Below are 17,411 nucleotides of genomic sequence, written 5' to 3'. Positions count from 1 at the left end.
GAATTCTTCTAGTTTGGCTTTGGTGAGCCCTCTGGCATTCCACTGGAGGCATTTGAAATTATTTGTTGGGTTTGGGGTAGTGCGTGAGTGGTGTACTGTGTGTCTACTTATCATTTTCTGTGTCCATGTCGTCTGGCCATTGGCTGGTTGTGCTGAACATGGGGCTCTGTTCATTTGTGTGGTGTAGCAGTTTAGGGTTCATAGTAGTCCTCAGTGGGTCCGCTGTTACGTGTGGGGGTGAGTGGGACCTGTCTGTAACTCTCCCCATTAGTAGTTCTTCCAGCCTGTCAAATCTGTTTTGCTGTATTTGCATGTTGATCTGTTGCTGCTTATCAATGCTGCTGAACCGTTGGTCGAATTTACTAATTTTCTTGTTTGTGTCTTCTAGGTCGACCGCCAGCGATTGGATGTTTACTTGGATTTGTGGAATGGTGGCTGCAGTCATGGTATACATCTCTTGTTGGATGGCCTTTATTTGGTCCTGTAGGGTTGTCAGGTCATTCCTTGGGGTTGGCGGCGGTGCGGGGCGGTTGGTTGGGGTGGGGGTTCGATTGGTTACTGAGCTGTACAGATTTGCGTGGCGGGATCGAGCTTCTTGTATGGTGATTTCCTCCAGGTAGGCCATTTTAATAATGCTCTTCATTTGTTGGTATGCAGGGCATTGATCGCTGTCTGCTTCATGATCTCCGTTGTTGCAGTTAATACACCTTCTTGAGCATTCTTGGTGTGTCTCGTGTTGTTGTTTGCCACATCTTTTGCAGTTAGGGCCATTAGCGTTGCACCTGTTGGCGGTGTGGCCGAGTCTCCAACAGTTCCTGCATCTGTATGGGTTTGGTACCGATACCTTTACTGGGTAGCTGATTGACGCTATCTTGATCCTGTCTGGGACCTCTTTCAAGAAGGTAAGTGATACTGTTGTCGAGGGGGAGCCTGGTGAGTTGCGGATCGGGAGCCGTTTGACATGTGTCACGTGCTGGTCTGCTAGAGCTTCCAGAATCTCCTCCTCCGCGTCACTTATCGGGATACCAAAAATTACTCCTACCTTCCTCGCTGTTGACCGGGTGGGCAGAGTGCTAGATGTTGGTCTGCCTGCCAGGGTCTTGATGTTGAGTAGTACTTGTTGTTGTTGCAAGTCAGTAGGGCTGACGGATAGGTCGCCGCCTGGGAGTACCGTGGAGTCCCGGGGGTCCCCAATGGCTGTGCAAATGGCTTTTCGCATGGCCTCACGTTCTGCTAAGGACATTGATTTGAAGTTTGGACGGTCATCCATGAGTTTGATTATCACAGGGAGGGGGTGGTCTGTTGAGTTGCACGGTCTTTTCGAACGCGGTGGGGCATCACGGTCGGCCATTTTGTTGGTGGCACCTGGCGCGGAAATTGCTTTGACACGGGGGCCTGTGGGGGGGGGGGGGGGGGTCGCGCGTGTTTGTCTGTCGGAATAAAGCGGGGGGCGTATATACGGTGAGTACGTGAGTCTGCTGGCACTTTGAGAGAGAGAAGAGAATGCACGTCAGGTCTCTACGAAGGTGCAAGGCGAACTCCCTTCCTCGAGTTCTTTAATTAAAAAACAATCAAAACATGATCTACGTGTTATCTGGTGTAATCATCGCGTTTGGTTGCCATCGTTACGACTGTCATCTTCAAGTGCTTAACCGCCGCTTTAGCAGACGACAGCTGTAAACAAAAGCAAGGCCAAGATCAAAGACACTTTTTTTTTCCTTTTTTTTGAGCAGCCTTTCCTCTTTTTAGGGTAGAAGAATATATAATTATGTATTGATATACTAAATCTCAAATTGCATTCAAAACCTTATAGATTGGAACAAAGATTGGAAGCCTGGTCCATATCGCAAGACAGGTGCTTAAAGAAGTGACACTGCAGATGGACTCGGATATGGTGTGACTTAATTTTGATGTGTATTTTAAACAGGCAAGAAAAAGTGATCCCAATTTCATTGTAGATGATAAAACAAGCTGTAAAAAATGATAATGAGCCTCCTGCAATCTTTGAGGTGAGAGAAAATTTTGATGACATAAAAAGGGAGAGTGAGGAAGCAGCAGAAGATAACCCTGAAGGGAGCTCCAACGGAGATGAGAATGGAGATGATGATTTTAACTTGGAAGCATTCAATAAGGTTATAATTTTGATAAAATGTCACAATTATTAATGCTAAACGGTTTAGCATTAATAATTATATTTTCTTTACAGGAATATCCTGAGCTTAGTGACACAACACACCAAAGAAAATATGGATGTAAAGATGCTTGAAAGTCTTTTCATCACAAGAATGTTTTGGTATGACATATGAATATGTACTATGGGACCAAGCTAGCACCTGTGAATTGTGATACATGTGTGAAAACATTTTTAGGCAGTGATTATTTGCGACTTCACGTCATCCTGGCAACATCAGGGAGTGAAGCCCTTTAAATGTGACGTTTTTACGACCGATCCAACTTACGTCAACATACGAGATCACTGATGAAAAACTGGCCCGTCCGTAATGTCCGCACAAATACTTAAACTGTCTGAAAACATTTGACCATTCACACGAAAGAAAAAACATTCAGTGTGATACCAGTGGTGTGTAACCTCACAATATTTTTCTTCATATCTTTCTCAAGATTTTTAACTGTGCTATAATCAATTCGCAATAGTAGCGACGCAAGGAACAAGACGATTTTAATGTCTTATTATCATTTACGTGTTGAAATGTCAAATCTTGTTACTAATTTTCCTTTGTTCTAGGAGCTGGAAAAGATTTTCGCTAGCTGCTCTGGGTCATCGTCAAAAGTTGCCAATCCGGAGAGAGAGGATCGATTATTGAGAGACGATATGAGCTGCATGAAATGCGACCGAAAATTCCCTTTGATTGGAGCGGCTATCCAGCTGCGATGTTCTACAGTTTATTCTCCTCTTTTGAAAGGTAACGCAGTTCTCTTGTGTTAGATCAAACAGTTTTATTTGATGCCTTGTTAATAGGTCGTAAACAGCAGCAGCAGCAAAGCCCAGTTGTAGTTCCTAATAATGACGTGTCTGGGTCTGAATCAACTCCATCCTCGAGTAATCTTCCGGGCAGTGACGTCATCGTAGCATCCAATGAACCGTCTTCACCCACCATCAGCGGTAAGGAGGCTTCCGACACTTCGGAAGAAGGAAGTCGAGGTGGTTGTGGATAAAATCATGCGACTCGCTTCTATTAACAGTGAGCAGCCAGAAAAGTGGCTCAGTTTGGAAACAAGTTACCCGCTTAATCAACTAGTTAACATGTTAATCGTCATCGGTAACCGAGGTGTTGTTCTGAAGTTCGGAACGAGTTGGTCTCACCTCATTTTGCTTCGTGATCAAAGACGAACCAAGAACGCGTGACTCACTTTCTCACTGGTAAATCATTTTTATTGTGTTGTTCTTTTATTTAGCTAATATTCTGCGGTTTAGATATTCTTGAGAAATCCGGATTTACTGTTCCGCCGTTAAGGACGGTACTCATGGCGGATCAATGGCTGGCTTTGATTGGACTCCGTCAGAGGAGATCAGGACACTGTTTTGACGGGATCTGCGGATGAAGGTGAAACGGACGGTGTAGTGTAGGATCTACGAGGACGAGTACCCGATTCATGCCGGATAGCAATTCTCGCGTCTTCCTCTTTTGTGTAAACTGACGGGTCGAATGGGGCAATAGTAAGCAACAGAAAAATCACCAGCAAACGGCCAGTTATAGCAACACAGCCTTGATGGTCACAAGTTATCGTATGGTTTTAGTATGTGGTGATCCTCGTTGGCTGACGAGCCATCAAGTTCAGTTTTGAACGTGGGGTGGGAGGGGGAGAGGGTCGCTTCTCAGCCTTCAGCAACTTGTCAATCTCGTCTCTTTGGTAAAATGACGGCCAATATCTTGTCTATTTCACCTGCATTACATTTGGTTGTTTTCTTTATTCAGGAAAACTTCGAAGTAATCGTAAGCAAACCGGAACAGATCCGGTATTATTTTCTCGAATGGACAGTTTCTTTGGCTACTAGAGAGGCGGTTGATCAACTGGTGATTAAATTTTGATTCCCTCCTTTGTTTTGTCCCGTCTTATTATTAATCCTTTATTTATCCTACTAATGTTTTGAACATATTAGATTGAAGCTGTACGATATCGTTGGGAAGCCGTCTTCTCCGTTGAGCTGGAAATCAACGAGCTCGACGACTAACATCATGTAATATCCCCTCTCGATTAGACTTATCGTTTTTCTTTATTGTTACCTTGCTGTACATGAATTCTGTGTGAAGTGCAATTATTGTTTCAAAAGTGAGCCTTTTCAACTTGGAAGTCTAATTAATTACACAATGTGCATTCAGATTTCAGATAATAAGCAATTTATAATAAAATTATTATTCATGTATTTTTTTTATTACTGCTTTAAACACAAATTCACTAAGCATGTTTCCAGAAGGGTGACTTTGTTTTGGTATTCAAATATTTGTAAAGCTTTTTTATTCTAGAGTTCAGCGTGCCCCACTTTGTTGGATGAGTGAGGGGTAATCTTCTCGTTGCACAAATTTCATCTTGGGCAACAGGACCTAGAATTAAGTTTGAAACAACATAGTCAGATTTACTCTTTTCTTTAAAATCTTTGAGTTTTGTAGTACCTGATGCTCATTTCCTTTTACTCTTCTTAACCAGGGAGGAACATTATTGAACAATTGAGTTGGGTGTAAGGTCTTTCGAGTGATCTTATTAGATGGACCAAGGATATCAATGTAGTCATTCTGGCCAAAAAGTGCTCGTTTGAGGAAGGCGGAGGCGGAGGCTTCTACGCCGACGTGTCCAGTGGCTGCAGACGATTCTATACCTGTGGAGTTGGGAAAAAGAACAGGTAATGTAACCGACACCCAGCAGAGTGTCTAGTCGTTTGACAAGTCTAAGATTAATATCTTATTTCCAAATATCTGAGAGCTTAGAATTTTAAAACAAACGAAAAAAAAAAAAAAAAACACGATTGCATTATACAGAGTGGTGTCGCATACTTTTACGTGTGGAACCGGGCTACTGTTTGACCAAGCCACGCTAACATGTCAGGACATTGACAAAGTGGATTGCGCCTTGTCGCCGACTTTCTTCTATCTAAACGATCCTGCTCTCCGTCCAGGTATACACACATTTTTACTTTCAACGTTTTTGTCTATTTTTTTAGATATGCTGGTTTAGAGTTCTAATGCTGAACATTTTTTCCAAAATAGCCGTTACAGAACCGATGGTCACGGACACTTTTCAGTCGTTCAAAACCACCACCACCACAACACCTTCTCCTGAAGAAACAACAACATCCTAGGATTTGGAATTTTTATATATAAATAATTAATAAGAAAGCATTACGTTCGTTTCACCATCGCCGGATTGATTAGTCTTGTGCCATTGATTTCCAGATATCAAGAATACATTCCTATCATAGAATTTAATCGTCTCTGCGTTCAACAGGCAATGACATTTTATTGGCAAATCACGCATCACAGTTGACCAGGTCTTTAACAAATTCGAAATAATTGTACTTGATGTCGTATTGCATATCGTACCAGTAGTTGACTGCTATGCAGCCGTGAGACTGGCGGACGTGGTGGAACCAAAGCGAGGGCAGGTAGAGCATTTCACCTTTCTCAACGCGACATCGAATCTGCCGAGCATTTTTGTACTTGGGATATTTTGTCAAGTCGGGCTTCAAAGGATCGATATCTATCCAAGGAATGGTTCCGTCATCATCCGGAACAATCTTCAAATCTCCGTCGATTTCTTGGTAACTAGCTTTGGGATAATTTGCATAAGGTATCCATGGCTGGTCTGTGGGAGGGTGGAGAATGAAGTCTTTGTATCCAGAAACGACACAGTACATGTTTTCATAGGGATCCTTGTGCACTGTGAATAGGAAAAATGATCTGTATTAGTTTATGATATTTTGACTGATGGAAGTAATGGTACTCGATGTGATTGCCCGCTCATCTCCCATCCAGAAATTGACTGCATCTGGCTTGGTGCCAAACAATGTTGAGGCCCACTCAATCTCGTCTGCAGAGTCAGCTATCAATTCTGCAAACTCTTTGGTGAGATTGGAGTTCTGTGTTTGAATATAGTGCACCCTGTTTACGACAGGGTTTTCCAGTGATTTCAAAAACTGGTTCATGGGCATCACGTTTTCCAGGGGAAGAACAAAGTGTCCATTTGTGACTGCATCAGCATAACCATTTGGGGTGATGGTTACTGTGACATCTTTTGTCCCATAAGACTGCCTTTAACATAACAAAAAAATGTCAAATTATGATAAGACTTAAGAGTTGATAAATAACAATAGTATGAATGGGGAAAAAACCTTAAGTATTCAATGTTCCATTTCGATAACGCCGGCCAGCTGTTGAAAGCATTACGGATAATCACTGGCCGATTTTGAGCCACATAATTTCTATAGAATTCCAAGCAAGTGGGCAATTCTTCCAGATAAGGCACATTCGTTGTAAGATAAAATTCTAAATTATTTCAATCATCATGAGAAACGATTTGATGAGAGAAGTGAGTGACAAGGCAAACCAAAAGCTTCACTGGAGAGTTTTTCAAACTTGCTTGTTGACATTCTCGTGAAGGTGAAGACTCACTCCAACATTTTGACGGTACTCACAGCAGACAACTCAGACGCCCGGGAAACGCGAAAATTGCCAAATTGTTTGAACGATTAGCCGCGCTTAAAATATGAATAAAAATAAAAAATTCGCAATGCATTTAATTAGCATGGATTTTTCGCTCCATTTGTAGAGTTTCTTGAATTATAATAGCCATCAGTATATTCATAATCATAACATAATTGAGGAAATATTAGCCTACTATAATCGCGTAAAAGAGGATGGAGAAAACGATTGAGGAATCTGCCAATTCAATGATGAAAATCTTGATAGATTTTATTGCCAATAATTGCCGCGTGTATTGCTATAGTTAAATTTTGATTTCACGAACACCATACGATCTTCGCCGAGTTCACACGGGCGAACGTCCCTATCAGCGCCTATTAGCACGATGTACTGGGAGTAGCTCTTAGTACATCGTGGTTGGAGCGAATTGACAATCTGGAGATCAATTCCGATCAATTTTTTAGCTCTGCCCCTGCTGTATAGTTAGAAAAGGTCGAGTCGAGAAGAAGAGAAATCCAGAAGAGAAGTCAGAAAAGGGGGGCTCTTTTGACCTCGATTATTGTCGACTGTCGATGAGCTCCAGCAAGAAGATTAAGGGCATGCAGCAGTCCTTCACATTGTCGCTACAGGGAATGAAACCCAAGACGATCAGGAAACCCAAGTGTCGTATGTTACGGAATGTAATAATGCTGTCCGATGACGATATCATTATTGAAATTTGATTTCGCCAATCTATGCTTGCTGGAGTATGCCCATTTTGGGTTTTGATTGTTTCTATAACACAGTTTCAAATGGTGGGTTCAAGTGTGTACGTTTGTCATGATGTTGCAAATAATTGAATAAACGGAACAGTATTCAAAATCGTCGATAGCTTTTAGATTGCAAGTTCAAAAAGATTTCACGTATAATGTAAAAATCTCGTATTATAAAACTGATACCATAAAAAGAATTGCCTATTTACACAAAACAAATATCTGCCCGCTTACTAGTAGAGCAACTGCACAGAAGCTAAAAGGCGTAGTCAAGAGGATGACAATTATGGCGCTTATTTGACCAATGATCGCAAGCGAAAAGTAGATACCGGACTAAACATGTTTTAATGCATGCTATCCTGATTATCCTACTACTGGAAATATGTCTTCTGCAAAGTAATTTCGCATGGACTTTAACGGCATCAGACTTGGCATCAGGGTGTTAACGCTAATTATTTTATAGAGAGCTATAATATCCTTTATGAAACCAAATGTTGGCAGCGCAACTCGTTGGTTCGATTTTAAAATTTACATTCGTATTGATGTTGGTTTTATTTCACCCCTATTTTCAAACAACATCTAAAATGGATTGGTTATCGACCATCAGTGCAATACGTCAAACAAAACAATGTTTGCAAGGATCATCCTAAGCCACAAGAGAAATACTTACATTTAAGTTATAATATTGAACATTCTGCGCTCTTTTTTTACGCAAGCATCAGAAGGATGAGGTTGAAATATCTACTTTATTCCAATAAAAGAAAATAACTATCGGGAAAACTTAAGCGGAGATATATATTCATGTATAGCAAGAATTATATTGTAAAGTATACCCGATAATACCATATTAGTAAGTCAACTGCGTATTACAGCTCAAAGATTTAAAATCAGTAATGAGCACTGAACAGTGTCATTACGGTGAGTTGGTTACCTTTATTGTTCGTAAAGAAAATTCGTATAGTTAAAACCAGTTAAAAAATTTCAGAACAGAAACTAGTTGCGTTTGGCGGGCAAAACCCGTTTATTTAGAAATATCAAATAATCAAGAAAAACAATTTTGATTCATTTTCTTCCAGTGCTGTAGTACCTCGAGCTCCCTGGCACCTACAGCTGCAAGTAATAGATTGGTTTACCGTCTGAGGCTAGATGGCTTGGTAAAACAAATTCGCCTGGATGCAGCTGCAATCCATTAGCAGCAAACTTCAGCTTCATTTTAATTCTGCGTCCTTGAATTGTACACCCGTAACGGAAGAAGAACATTGCTCTGGAAGCGTCGCCCGGATTGCGGAAGAGAAGTAATGCTTTACCCGTATAGAGACCGTTTTCATCCAAAAACATGCTGAAGGAATATACAGGCCCAACTAGATTTCCGAAGAATGCAACGATTTGTTCGCCTGTCGCTAAGTAAGGCAAATTAGACAGATGAATGTACTCGAAGTTGTGCTCGTACATTTGGTGGGAGTGTGCCGAGCTTTCTTGTGCAATTTCAGGTGGTGAGGTGTCGTGTCGTGAATAAACCTCTGTTGATGCCGAAGCTGCTGCATTACTCGATGTTACTTTTCCACGCTTTTCCATAGACGTCCATATCAGCAGGCTCGATGGATGACGGAAGTGCTGCTGGAGTTAATACTCCATAATCATCAGGTATACTGCTAACCATGTCCGAGTCTGCAACAATCTCCGGCAATGCGGGAACAGACGACGGAACAGAAGGATACTCCTCAATCGTCAAAATGACATCGATCTCGCCCGGGTTGGCGGTTGGCGATTCGGACAGTAAAGACTTTTTTAGTTTCTCTAGTCGCCTCTTTTCCCGTCTCCTGACAGCCAAATCGAAGTTCTTTTTGGCCTTTTTGGCCTTTTTCTTTGCTGCCCTGATTTCATCTTCTGTTGGTGATGCTACAGTATTTTCGATACCGCTAGATAAAACCGGGAGAACGGATTCCATGTGCTCAAATCCATCCGGAAGGGAAGGACGAGCCTTCTCTTCACCTTCCAACTGCTCAAATCCATCCGGAAGAGAAGGAAGAGTGTTCTCTTCACGTTCCAGCAACTGCTCATATCCATCCGGAAGAGAAGGAAGAGTGTTCTCTTCAAGTTCCAACTGCTCAAATCCTTCCGGAAAAGTCTTCTCTTCACCTTCTAGGTGCTCAAATTCATCCGTGAGCGATGGAAGAGTGAAGTCTTCACGTTCCAGCTGCTCAAATCTACCCGGAAGAGAAGGAAGAGTGTTCTCTTCACGTTCCAACTGCTCAAATCCATCCGGAAGAGTGTTCTTTTCACGTTCCAACTGCTCAAATCCATCCGGAAGAGAAGGAAGAGTGTTCTCTTCACGTTCCAACTGCTCAAATCCATCCGGAAGAGAAGGGAGAGTGTTCTCTTCACGTTCCAACTGCTCAAATCCATCCGGAAGAGTGTTCTTTTCACGTTCCAACTGCTCAAATCCATCCGGAAGAGAAGGAAGAGTGTTCTCTTCACGTTCCAACTGCTCAAATCCATCCGGAAGAGTCTTCTCTTCATGTTCCAACTGCTCAAATCCATCCGGAAGATAAGGAAGAGTGTTCTCTTCAAGTTCCAACTGCTCAAATCCTTCCGGAAAAGTCTTCTCTTCACCTTCTAGGTGCTCAAATTCATCCGTGAGCGATGGAAGAGTGAAGTCTTCACGTTCCAGCTGCTCAAATCTACCCGGAAGAGAAGGAAGAGTGTTCTCTTCACGTTCCAACTGCTCAAATCCATCCGGAAGAGTCTTCTCTTCAAGTTCCAACTGCTCAAATTCATCCGGAAGATAAGGAAGAGTGTTCTCTTCACCTTCCAACTGCTCAAATCCATCCGGAAGAGAAGGAAGAGTGTTCTCTTCACGTTCCAACTGCTCATATCCATCCGGAAGAGAAGGAAGAGTGTTCTCTTCAAGTTCCAACTGCTCAAATCCCTCAGAAAGAGAAGGAAGAATGTTCTCTTCATGTTCCAGCTGCTCAAATCCTTCCGGAAAAGTCTTCTCTTCACCTTCTAGGTGCTCAAATTCATCCGTGAGCGATGGAAGAGTGAAGTCTTCACGTTCCAGCTGCTCAAATCCACCCGGAAGAGAAGGAAGAATGTTTTCTTCACGGTCCAACTGCTCAAATCCATCCGGAAGAGGGTTCTCTTCACGTTCCAACTGCTCAAATCCATCCGGAAGAGTCTTCTCTTCAAGTTCCAACTGCTCAAATTCATCCGGAAGATAAGGAAGAGTGTTCTCTTCACGTTCCAACTGCTCAAATCCATCCGGAAGAGAAGGAAAGGTGTTCTCTTTACGTTCCAACGGCTCAAATCCATCCGGAAGAGAAGGAAGAGTGTTCTCTTCTCGTTCCAACTGCTCAAATCCATCCGGAAGAGTCTTCTCTTCAAGTTCCAACAGCTCAAATCCATCCGGAAGAGAAGGAAGAGTGTTCTCTTCACGTTCCAACTGCTCAAATCCATCCGGAAGAGGGTTCTCTTCACGTTCCAACTGCTCAAATCCATCCGGAAGAGGGTTCTCTTCACGTTCCAACTGCTCAAATCCATCCGGAAGAGTCTTCTCTTCAGGTTCCAACTGCTCAAATTCATCCGGAAGATAAGGAAGAGTGTTCTCTTCAAGTTCCAACTGCTCAAATCCATGCGGAAGAGAAGGAAGAGTGTTCTCTTCACGTTCCAACTGCTCAAATCCATCCGGAAGAGTCTTCTCTTCAAGTTCCAACTGCTCAAATCCATCCGGAAGAGAAGGAAGAGTGTTCTCTTCAAGTTCCAACTGCTCAAATCCATGCGGAAGAGAAGGAAGAGTGTTCTCTTCACGTTCCAACTGCTCAAATCCATCCGGAAGAGTCTTCTCTTCAAGTTCCAACTGCTCAAATTCATCCGGAAGATAAGGAAGAGTGTTCTCTTCACGTTCCAACTGCTCAAATCCATCCGGAAGAGAAGGAAGGGTGTTCTCTTCACGTTCCAACAACTCAAATCCATCCGGAAGAGAAGGAAGAGTGTTCTCTTCACGTTCCAACTGCTCAAATCCATCCGGAAGAGGGTTCTCTTCACGTTCCATTTGCTCAAATCCATCCGGAAGAGTCTTCTCTTCAGGTTCCAACAGCTCAAATTCATCCGGAAGAGAAGGAAGAGTGTTCTCTTCACGTTCCAACTGCTCAAATCCATCCGGAAGAGTGTTCTCTTCACGTTCCAACTGCTCAAATCCATCCGGAAGAGTCTTCTCTTCAGGTTCCAACTGCTCAAATTCATCCGGAAGATAAGGAAGAGTGTTCTCTTCAAGTTCCAACTGCTCAAATCCGTGCGGAAGAGAAGGAAGAGTGTTCTCTTCACGTTCCAACTGCTCAAATCCATCCGGAAGAGGGTTCTCTTCACGTTCCAACTGCTCAAATCCATCCGGAAGAGTCTTCTCTTCAGGTTCCAACAGCTCAAATTCATCCGGAAGATAAGGAAGAGTGTTCTCTTCAAGTTCCAACTGCTCAAATCCATGCGGAAGAGAAGGAAGAGTGTTCTCTTCACGTTCCAACTGCTCAAATCCATCCGGAAGAGTCTTCTCTTCATGTTCCAACTGCTCAAATCCATCCGGAAAAGAAGGAAGAGTGTTCTCTTCACGTTCCAACTGCTCATATCCATCCGGAAGAGAAGGAAGAGTGTTCTCTTCACGTTCCAACTGCTCAAACCCATCCGGAAGAGTCTTCTCTTCATGTTCCAACTGCTCAAATCCATCCGGAAAAGAAGGAAGGGTGTTCTCTTCACGTTCCAACGGCTCAAATCCATCCGGAAGAGGGTTCTCTTCAAGTTCCAACTGCTCAAATTCATCCGGAAGATAAGGAAGAGTGTTCTCTTCAAGTTCCAACTGCTCAAATCCATGCGGAAGAGAAGGAAGAGAGTTCTCTTCACTTTCCAACTGCTCAAATCCATCCGGAAGAGTCTTCTCTTCAAGTTCCAACTGCTCAAATCCATCCGGAAGAGAAGGAAGAGTGTTCTCTTCAAGTTCCAACTGCTCAAATCCATGCGGAAGAGAAGGAAGAGTGTTCTCTTCACGTTCCAACCGCTCAAATCCATCCGGAAGAGTCTTCTCTTCACGTTCCATATGCTCAAATCCATCCGGAGAACAATCTTTTGTATTTACAAAAGATAGTAAAACGCATGTTGATCTCAATTTTTTCTTCTTGAGGAAATCATACCGACTCCCAAGACGCAAAACACTCTTAATAGACGAGAGAAAACCCATCTCGACGTCGAAACTTGCCAATTAGCACAGAATTCGTCAATAATATGCGATTTTCAGAAAACTTTGAAGCTTACCATCAAACTCTATGACTCTGATATGATCTTACTGCTACAGATGTGTTCTACTTATAACCTTGCAATGAACCCTTTTGTTCTGCAGTCGCCCGTGCTCACAGTTTTTTTCTAATTCGTATTTATCTTTTATCGCGCAATGCTGATTAGTTCAGAAATTATTAATCTAGTGGTTTTTATCAACATTGTTCAATAACTTCTCAGCAATTACTACTTGAGAACATAATTAGAAAAAGAAAAATTTAAAATTGGATAATAGTCCCGTATGTGGGATGAGTAGCGTAGCCATAACGGTAAGATAGGATTAACATGTATAATCAAGCAACTTGGCAACTGAACGTCTTGACCTTACATATTTTGTAAGTTTTATTGTGAATTTATCTATGCAATTATTCTGTTTGAATTAGCCAACTTCCTCGAGTTCTTTAATTAAAAAACAATCAAAACATGATCTACGTGTTATCTGGTGTAATCATCGCGTTTGGTTGCCATCGTTACGACTGTCATCTTCAAGTGCTTAACCGCCGCTTTAGCAGACGACAGCTGTAAACAAAAGCAAGGCCAAGATCAAAGACACTTTTTTTTTCCTTTTTTTTTGAGCAGCCTTTCCTCTTTTTAGGGTAGAAGAATATATAATTATGTATTGATATACTAAATCTCAAATTGCATTCAAAACCTTATAGATTGGAACAAAGATTGGAAGCCTGGTCCATATCGCAAGACAGGTGCTTAAGAAGTGCTGCAGATGGACTTGGATCTTGGATATGGTGTGACTTAATTTTGATGTGTATTTTAAACAGGCAAGAAAAAAGTGATCCCAATTTCATTGTAGATGATAAAACAAGCTGTAAAAAATGATAATGAGCCTCCTGCAATCTTTGAGGTGAGAGAAACTTTTGATGACATTAAAAGGGAGCGGAGTGAGGAAGCAGCAGAAGATAACCCTGAAGGGAGCTCCAACGGAGATGAGAATGGAGATGATGATTTTAACTTGGAAGCATTCAATAAGGTTAGAATTTTGATAAAATGTCACAATTATTAATGCTAAACCCATATTTTCTTTACAGGAATATCCTGAGCTTAGTGACACAACACACCAAAGAAAATATGGATGTAAAGATACTTGAAAGTTATTTCATCACAAGAATGTTTTGGTATGACATATGAATATATACTATGGGACCAAGCTATGCACCTGTGAATTGTGATACATGTGTGAAAACATTTTTAGGCAGTGATTATTTGCGACTTCGCGTCATCCCAACATCAGGGAGTGAAGCCCCTTAAATGTGACGTTTTTACGACCGATCCAACTTACGTCAACATACGAGATCACTGATGAAAAACTGGCCTTTTGTCCGTACTGTCCGCACAAATACTTAAACTGTCTGATGACATGAGAAAACATTTGACCATTCACATGAAAGAAAAAGCACTTTAGTGTGATACCAGTGGTGTGTAACCTCAAAATATTTTTCTTCATAACTTTCTCAAAATTTTTAACTATTAATATTATCAAGTTTAGGTAAAATTTTATCGCTTAAAACTGCGCTGAAAACTGGATTAGTTGCCCACCAGCGGTTACACACAGGAGAACGTCGTTTTGCTCTTGAATATTGACCAATGTGTTTCCGATATCACACGTCTGTGACACGAGTTTGGCTAATTCATACAGGTTAATACTTTATATCCAAATCTAAAATCTAACTTTGTTTGACTATTGAATCCTTCCATTTATAGGTGATAAACAGTTTTTGTGCACTCAGTGTGATAAGACATTTACGCAAGTTGCAAATATGAAGCGGGATATGCTGACTCACACATCAGAAAGCAAAGAACAACTTTATCCCGGTCCTTTTTGTGGTGTTGACTGTTGAGTTAGCATCGAAGAGCGACGTCCGAATCCATGTGGCCAAAGAACACGAGCAAAAGAATAAGAGTCAGCAGCCCAATACCACCGGATCTTCAGTAGCAGAATAAAATCCTGATTGAGAAGCTAACAATGAGTTCATAACTATTTACGCGGAGGAGGAAAAATCTATCAAGACTAAAATTGAAGGCGCAGAAACTACGTTTCTGTGGAAAAACTTTCCCCGTGCACGCTAGCCTTGAAGAGCACGTCAGGACATACACCTTAATGCATCTTTCAAAGATTTCCAGTGCGCAACGTGCGGGAAAACGTTCTGTCAAGCATCCTCTCTCAAGCTCTACCAGCACTTTTATTGGGGAATCAAACTACACACTTTCAACGTTTACCAAGCAAGTTTCCGAAAAATCAACCATCCTCCATTGAGCGGTATAATATGTGTTCTATTGTATACCAATCTTAACTGTGGTGAGTTATAAGTTTTATCGGGATTCCCCCACAAATAGTAATTATAGTTTGTTTAACAGACTTTCGGCTCAGTATTAATTTGGAAATGCTATAATAAATCATTAAGCAATTTAGCAGATAAAATGTAGCCTATCAATACCACTATTAACGGCATTGCTATTTTACATAAAATATTTTGCATCTTTCGATGTGAAATTTAGTTGTTTTCTTTTCCTTGCTTGATGAAAGTGATGCATCATTCTACGAACGGCACAGAGCACATTGTTTTTAAAATAAAGTAATGCCACCAGTGAGTAAGCACTAAGCAGGAGAGTAGGAAATGTCAAGTTCCGGGGATTTTTTTCCGATGAAAATAATATCGTTTCTCCTTTCTCTGGTTTTGTATGAAGGTAAAGATGTAAATGAATTTATTTTACTTTCAAAAACTGTTAACTTTAATTTTACTGATGAGAAAAATGAAGCTTATTATTGAGAATATTTTTATAGTATTTTTGATCTGTGATCAAATGGTCAGATGACCCAGATAACACTAATTAATTACATGTTAATTATGTACGATAATCTCGACTTTTATTAAAATTTCCTGGGAATCTGGGATTGATAGCATTTAACACTGATAATTATAATTAAAAAGCTATAATTTAAAATTCCGTTAATAAATGTTCGGCTGTTAAAAGCGCAAATAAAAACTGTGTATTAAATCAGAGTGAACTGACAAGTTTTTAATAGCATTGTTCAGCAACAAAAATTGCATATTTGATATTTCAAATGTAAAAGAAAAATTTGTCGTGTAATTTTGGATAACCATAAATCGCCCTTTGGTCAACTGCGCCCGCAGCCCGCAACGGGTAATTCATGGTTTTGTTTTTTTCCGCCAGACGGATGTTGTTTATTAAATTTTTAGAAAAATGGCGGAAAAATCGTTTTCAACCCACGTGAATCAGATTTATCTTCCTGGTGATTCGGTTACGCTCTCAAAGACAGATGAAATCTCTACTGTCAAGATTGTACTCGGGCCAGGATTGAGAAAGTATGGAAAACAGATTCTAGTTACCAAACCTGGCGTTTTACGTACAAAAGCCTCGCCGGCCACGTATTGGATAGATTGTCACCACAAACGAGTAATTTTTCACAAACTTTAGACTATTTAATTCATGTAAATCGATTCATTCACATTCTTATTATAATAGTATGTTCCAGCCAGAGGTGATGATGTCATTGGTGTGGTTACCAATAAAGTTGGAGAGTCCTACAAAGTTAACATTGGATCCAGCGAAGAAGCCTCACTCTCAAGCATTGCATTTCCTGGAGCCACCAAAAAGAATAAACCCAACATTCAAGTATTTTGATGACTGCTTTGCATTTGTGACATTGTTCTTATGTGAATTATACACACAGATTGGAGACTTGGTATTTGCCAAGTTGCTCATAGCGAGCATTGACATGGAGCCAGAGCTTGTGTGTGTCAATTCCTTAGGTGAGAATGTCGGTCTTGGTGTCTTGTCTACAAGTGGATTCCTTTTCACTGTGCCCTTACACCACATTCGCAAGTGAGTTTACATGTTTTTAAAATTAATATTATGAAGAATATTTATGACCTTAACATTTCTAGGCTCTTAAATCCAGAGTGCACACTGCTGAAATCACTGGGGAAAGCACTGTCTTTTGAAATTGCTGTTGGGATGAATGGGAAGATATGGCTAAAGGCTAAGTCTGTCAAACAAACAATTGCTCTAGCAAGGGCCATTAGCATTTCTGAACATATGAATAAAGAAGAAATGAACAAACTATGTAGAAAATTTGTAGATCGACAAGCTGGATTCTGATTCTCTCGTGATAAGTGTCAATCAATACAAAAATTTTCCAATTTCAAATGTTGAATAGTAAAAGTTCTATGGAAGAGGGAACTTCACACAGGCACATACTGAAGGTGTGCAGGCAATTTGTATCCGTCAGGTTTGTTGTCGTCAATTTTTCCTTGAAGTTCAGCAGGATCCACAGCCCTCAAACTCATTGGGATGGTATCCAGTTCTGCCATTTCTTCTGGACTCAATTCAAAGTCAAAGACCTATAAGTAACGTTGTCACCGATAATTATTAGCCCTGTGTGAAATTCCACGTAGAGATTTCTCACCTGACAATTTTCTTTAATTCTTTCCTTTTTTATGGACTTTGGTATGGTGACTACTCCGTTTTGAATGGACCACCGGATTAGGACCTGCGCGGGAGATCTGCCAGATGACTGGGCTACTTTTTCCACGGGAGGCTCCTTCAATATCATCCCGTTGGCTAGTGGACAATAGCCCTTGAATAGCAGTATACGGGTTTTACTCTGGCGATCATTGAAATGGACGGATTGGCAGCCATGTGAGTA

General features: G+C 41.1%; 5 protein-coding genes across 15 annotated transcripts in view; 3 read left to right on the top strand and 2 right to left on the bottom strand.

Moving 5' to 3' along the window:
• LOC124191502 (mucin-5AC-like) overlaps nucleotides 1-5,439 on the top strand; it is a 31,977-nt gene extending 26,538 nt beyond the window's left edge. The window contains exons 9-11 of the mRNA XM_046584768.1: nucleotides 4,795-4,861; nucleotides 4,998-5,134; nucleotides 5,226-5,439. Coding sequence (XP_046440724.1) covers nucleotides 4,795-4,861; nucleotides 4,998-5,134; nucleotides 5,226-5,317 — 296 coding nt within the window. The 3' untranslated portion in view covers nucleotides 5,318-5,439. The remainder of the gene's footprint in view (nucleotides 1-4,794; nucleotides 4,862-4,997; nucleotides 5,135-5,225) is intronic.
• LOC124191514 (exosome complex component RRP40-like) lies at nucleotides 1,665-16,912 on the top strand. 9 transcript variants are annotated; one of them, XM_046584792.1, is made up of 10 exons: nucleotides 1,665-1,750; nucleotides 1,814-1,894; nucleotides 13,536-13,712; nucleotides 13,771-13,857; nucleotides 13,935-14,157; nucleotides 14,224-14,378; nucleotides 14,444-16,159; nucleotides 16,229-16,378; nucleotides 16,437-16,588; nucleotides 16,651-16,912. In XM_046584792.1, the coding sequence occupies exons 7-10, from the start codon at nucleotides 15,947-15,949 to the stop codon at nucleotides 16,862-16,864; spliced, it is 729 nt and encodes a 242-aa protein (XP_046440748.1). In that variant the 5' UTR covers nucleotides 1,665-1,750; nucleotides 1,814-1,894; nucleotides 13,536-13,712; nucleotides 13,771-13,857; nucleotides 13,935-14,157; nucleotides 14,224-14,378; nucleotides 14,444-15,946; the 3' UTR covers nucleotides 16,865-16,912. The 9 variants fall into 9 exon arrangements, with proteins under 9 accessions (XP_046440748.1, XP_046440739.1, XP_046440745.1 ...); XM_046584783.1 differs by lacking the exons at nucleotides 13,536-13,712; nucleotides 13,771-13,857 and adding exons at nucleotides 1,959-2,132; nucleotides 2,207-2,293; XM_046584790.1 differs by lacking the exons at nucleotides 13,536-13,712; nucleotides 13,771-13,857 and adding exons at nucleotides 1,928-2,132; nucleotides 2,207-2,293 and having other exon boundaries at nucleotides 1,667-1,750; nucleotides 1,814-1,855.
• LOC124191508 (bifunctional peptidase and (3S)-lysyl hydroxylase Jmjd7-like) lies at nucleotides 4,369-6,673 on the bottom strand. 3 transcript variants are annotated; one of them, XR_006873460.1, is made up of 6 exons: nucleotides 6,562-6,673; nucleotides 6,347-6,500; nucleotides 5,959-6,266; nucleotides 5,559-5,895; nucleotides 4,635-4,837; nucleotides 4,369-4,565 (listed from the first exon to the last, which is right to left on the bottom strand). XR_006873460.1 is itself a non-coding variant. In XM_046584775.1 (5 exons), coding segments are annotated over exons 1-5 (843 nt in total). In that variant the 5' UTR covers nucleotides 6,605-6,673; the 3' UTR covers nucleotides 5,367-5,449. The 3 variants fall into 3 exon arrangements, 2 of the variants coding, with proteins under 2 accessions (XP_046440731.1, XP_046440730.1); XM_046584775.1 differs by lacking the exons at nucleotides 4,369-4,565; nucleotides 4,635-4,837 and adding an exon at nucleotides 5,367-5,450; XM_046584774.1 differs by lacking the exons at nucleotides 4,369-4,565; nucleotides 4,635-4,837 and having other exon boundaries at nucleotides 5,456-5,895.
• LOC124191512 (uncharacterized oxidoreductase ZK1290.5-like) overlaps nucleotides 16,838-17,411 on the bottom strand; it is a 1,818-nt gene continuing 1,244 nt past the window's right edge. The window contains exons 6-7 of the mRNA XM_046584780.1: nucleotides 17,172-17,342; nucleotides 16,838-17,106 (exon numbers count right to left, since the gene is read on the bottom strand). Coding sequence (XP_046440736.1) covers nucleotides 16,948-17,106; nucleotides 17,172-17,342 — 330 coding nt within the window. The 3' untranslated portion in view covers nucleotides 16,838-16,947. The remainder of the gene's footprint in view (nucleotides 17,107-17,171; nucleotides 17,343-17,411) is intronic.
• The window catches only part of LOC124191513, an 11,122-nt gene continuing 10,981 nt past the window's right edge, over nucleotides 17,271-17,411 (top strand). The window contains exon 1 of the mRNA XM_046584782.1: nucleotides 17,271-17,404. The gene's annotated coding sequence lies outside the window, so the exon portion shown is untranslated. The remainder of the gene's footprint in view (nucleotides 17,405-17,411) is intronic.

The sequence above is a fragment of the Daphnia pulex genome, chromosome 3 (genome assembly GCF_021134715.1).
Source record: "Daphnia pulex isolate KAP4 chromosome 3, ASM2113471v1".
Lineage (NCBI taxonomy): Eukaryota > Metazoa > Arthropoda > Branchiopoda > Diplostraca > Daphniidae > Daphnia > Daphnia pulex.
This window is presented reverse-complemented; position numbering and strand designations above follow the sequence as displayed.

What these genes read in the sequence shown, in the direction of transcription:
- LOC124191508 (XM_046584774.1), bottom strand. Translation starts at nt 6,604, where the DNA reads ATGTCAACAAGCAAGTTTGAAAAACTCTCCAGTGAAGCTTTTG. An exon ending in TGGAACATTGAATACTTAAG is followed by an intron (nt 6,267 to 6,346) that starts GTTTTTTCCCCA and finishes GTTATGTTAAAG; the next exon opens with GCAGTCTTATGGGACAAAAG. An exon ending in TGAGCGGGCAATCACATCGA is followed by an intron (nt 5,896 to 5,958) that starts GTACCATTACTT and finishes TCCTATTCACAG; the next exon opens with TGCACAAGGATCCCTATGAA.
- LOC124191514 (XM_046584792.1), top strand. Translation starts at nt 15,947, where the DNA reads ATGGCGGAAAAATCGTTTTCAACCCACGTGAATCAGATTTATCTTCCT. An exon ending in TAGATTGTCACCACAAACGA is followed by an intron (nt 16,160 to 16,228) that starts GTAATTTTTCAC and finishes TTATTATAATAG; the next exon opens with TATGTTCCAGCCAGAGGTGA. An exon ending in AGAATAAACCCAACATTCAA is followed by an intron (nt 16,379 to 16,436) that starts GTATTTTGATGA and finishes TTATACACACAG; the next exon opens with ATTGGAGACTTGGTATTTGC.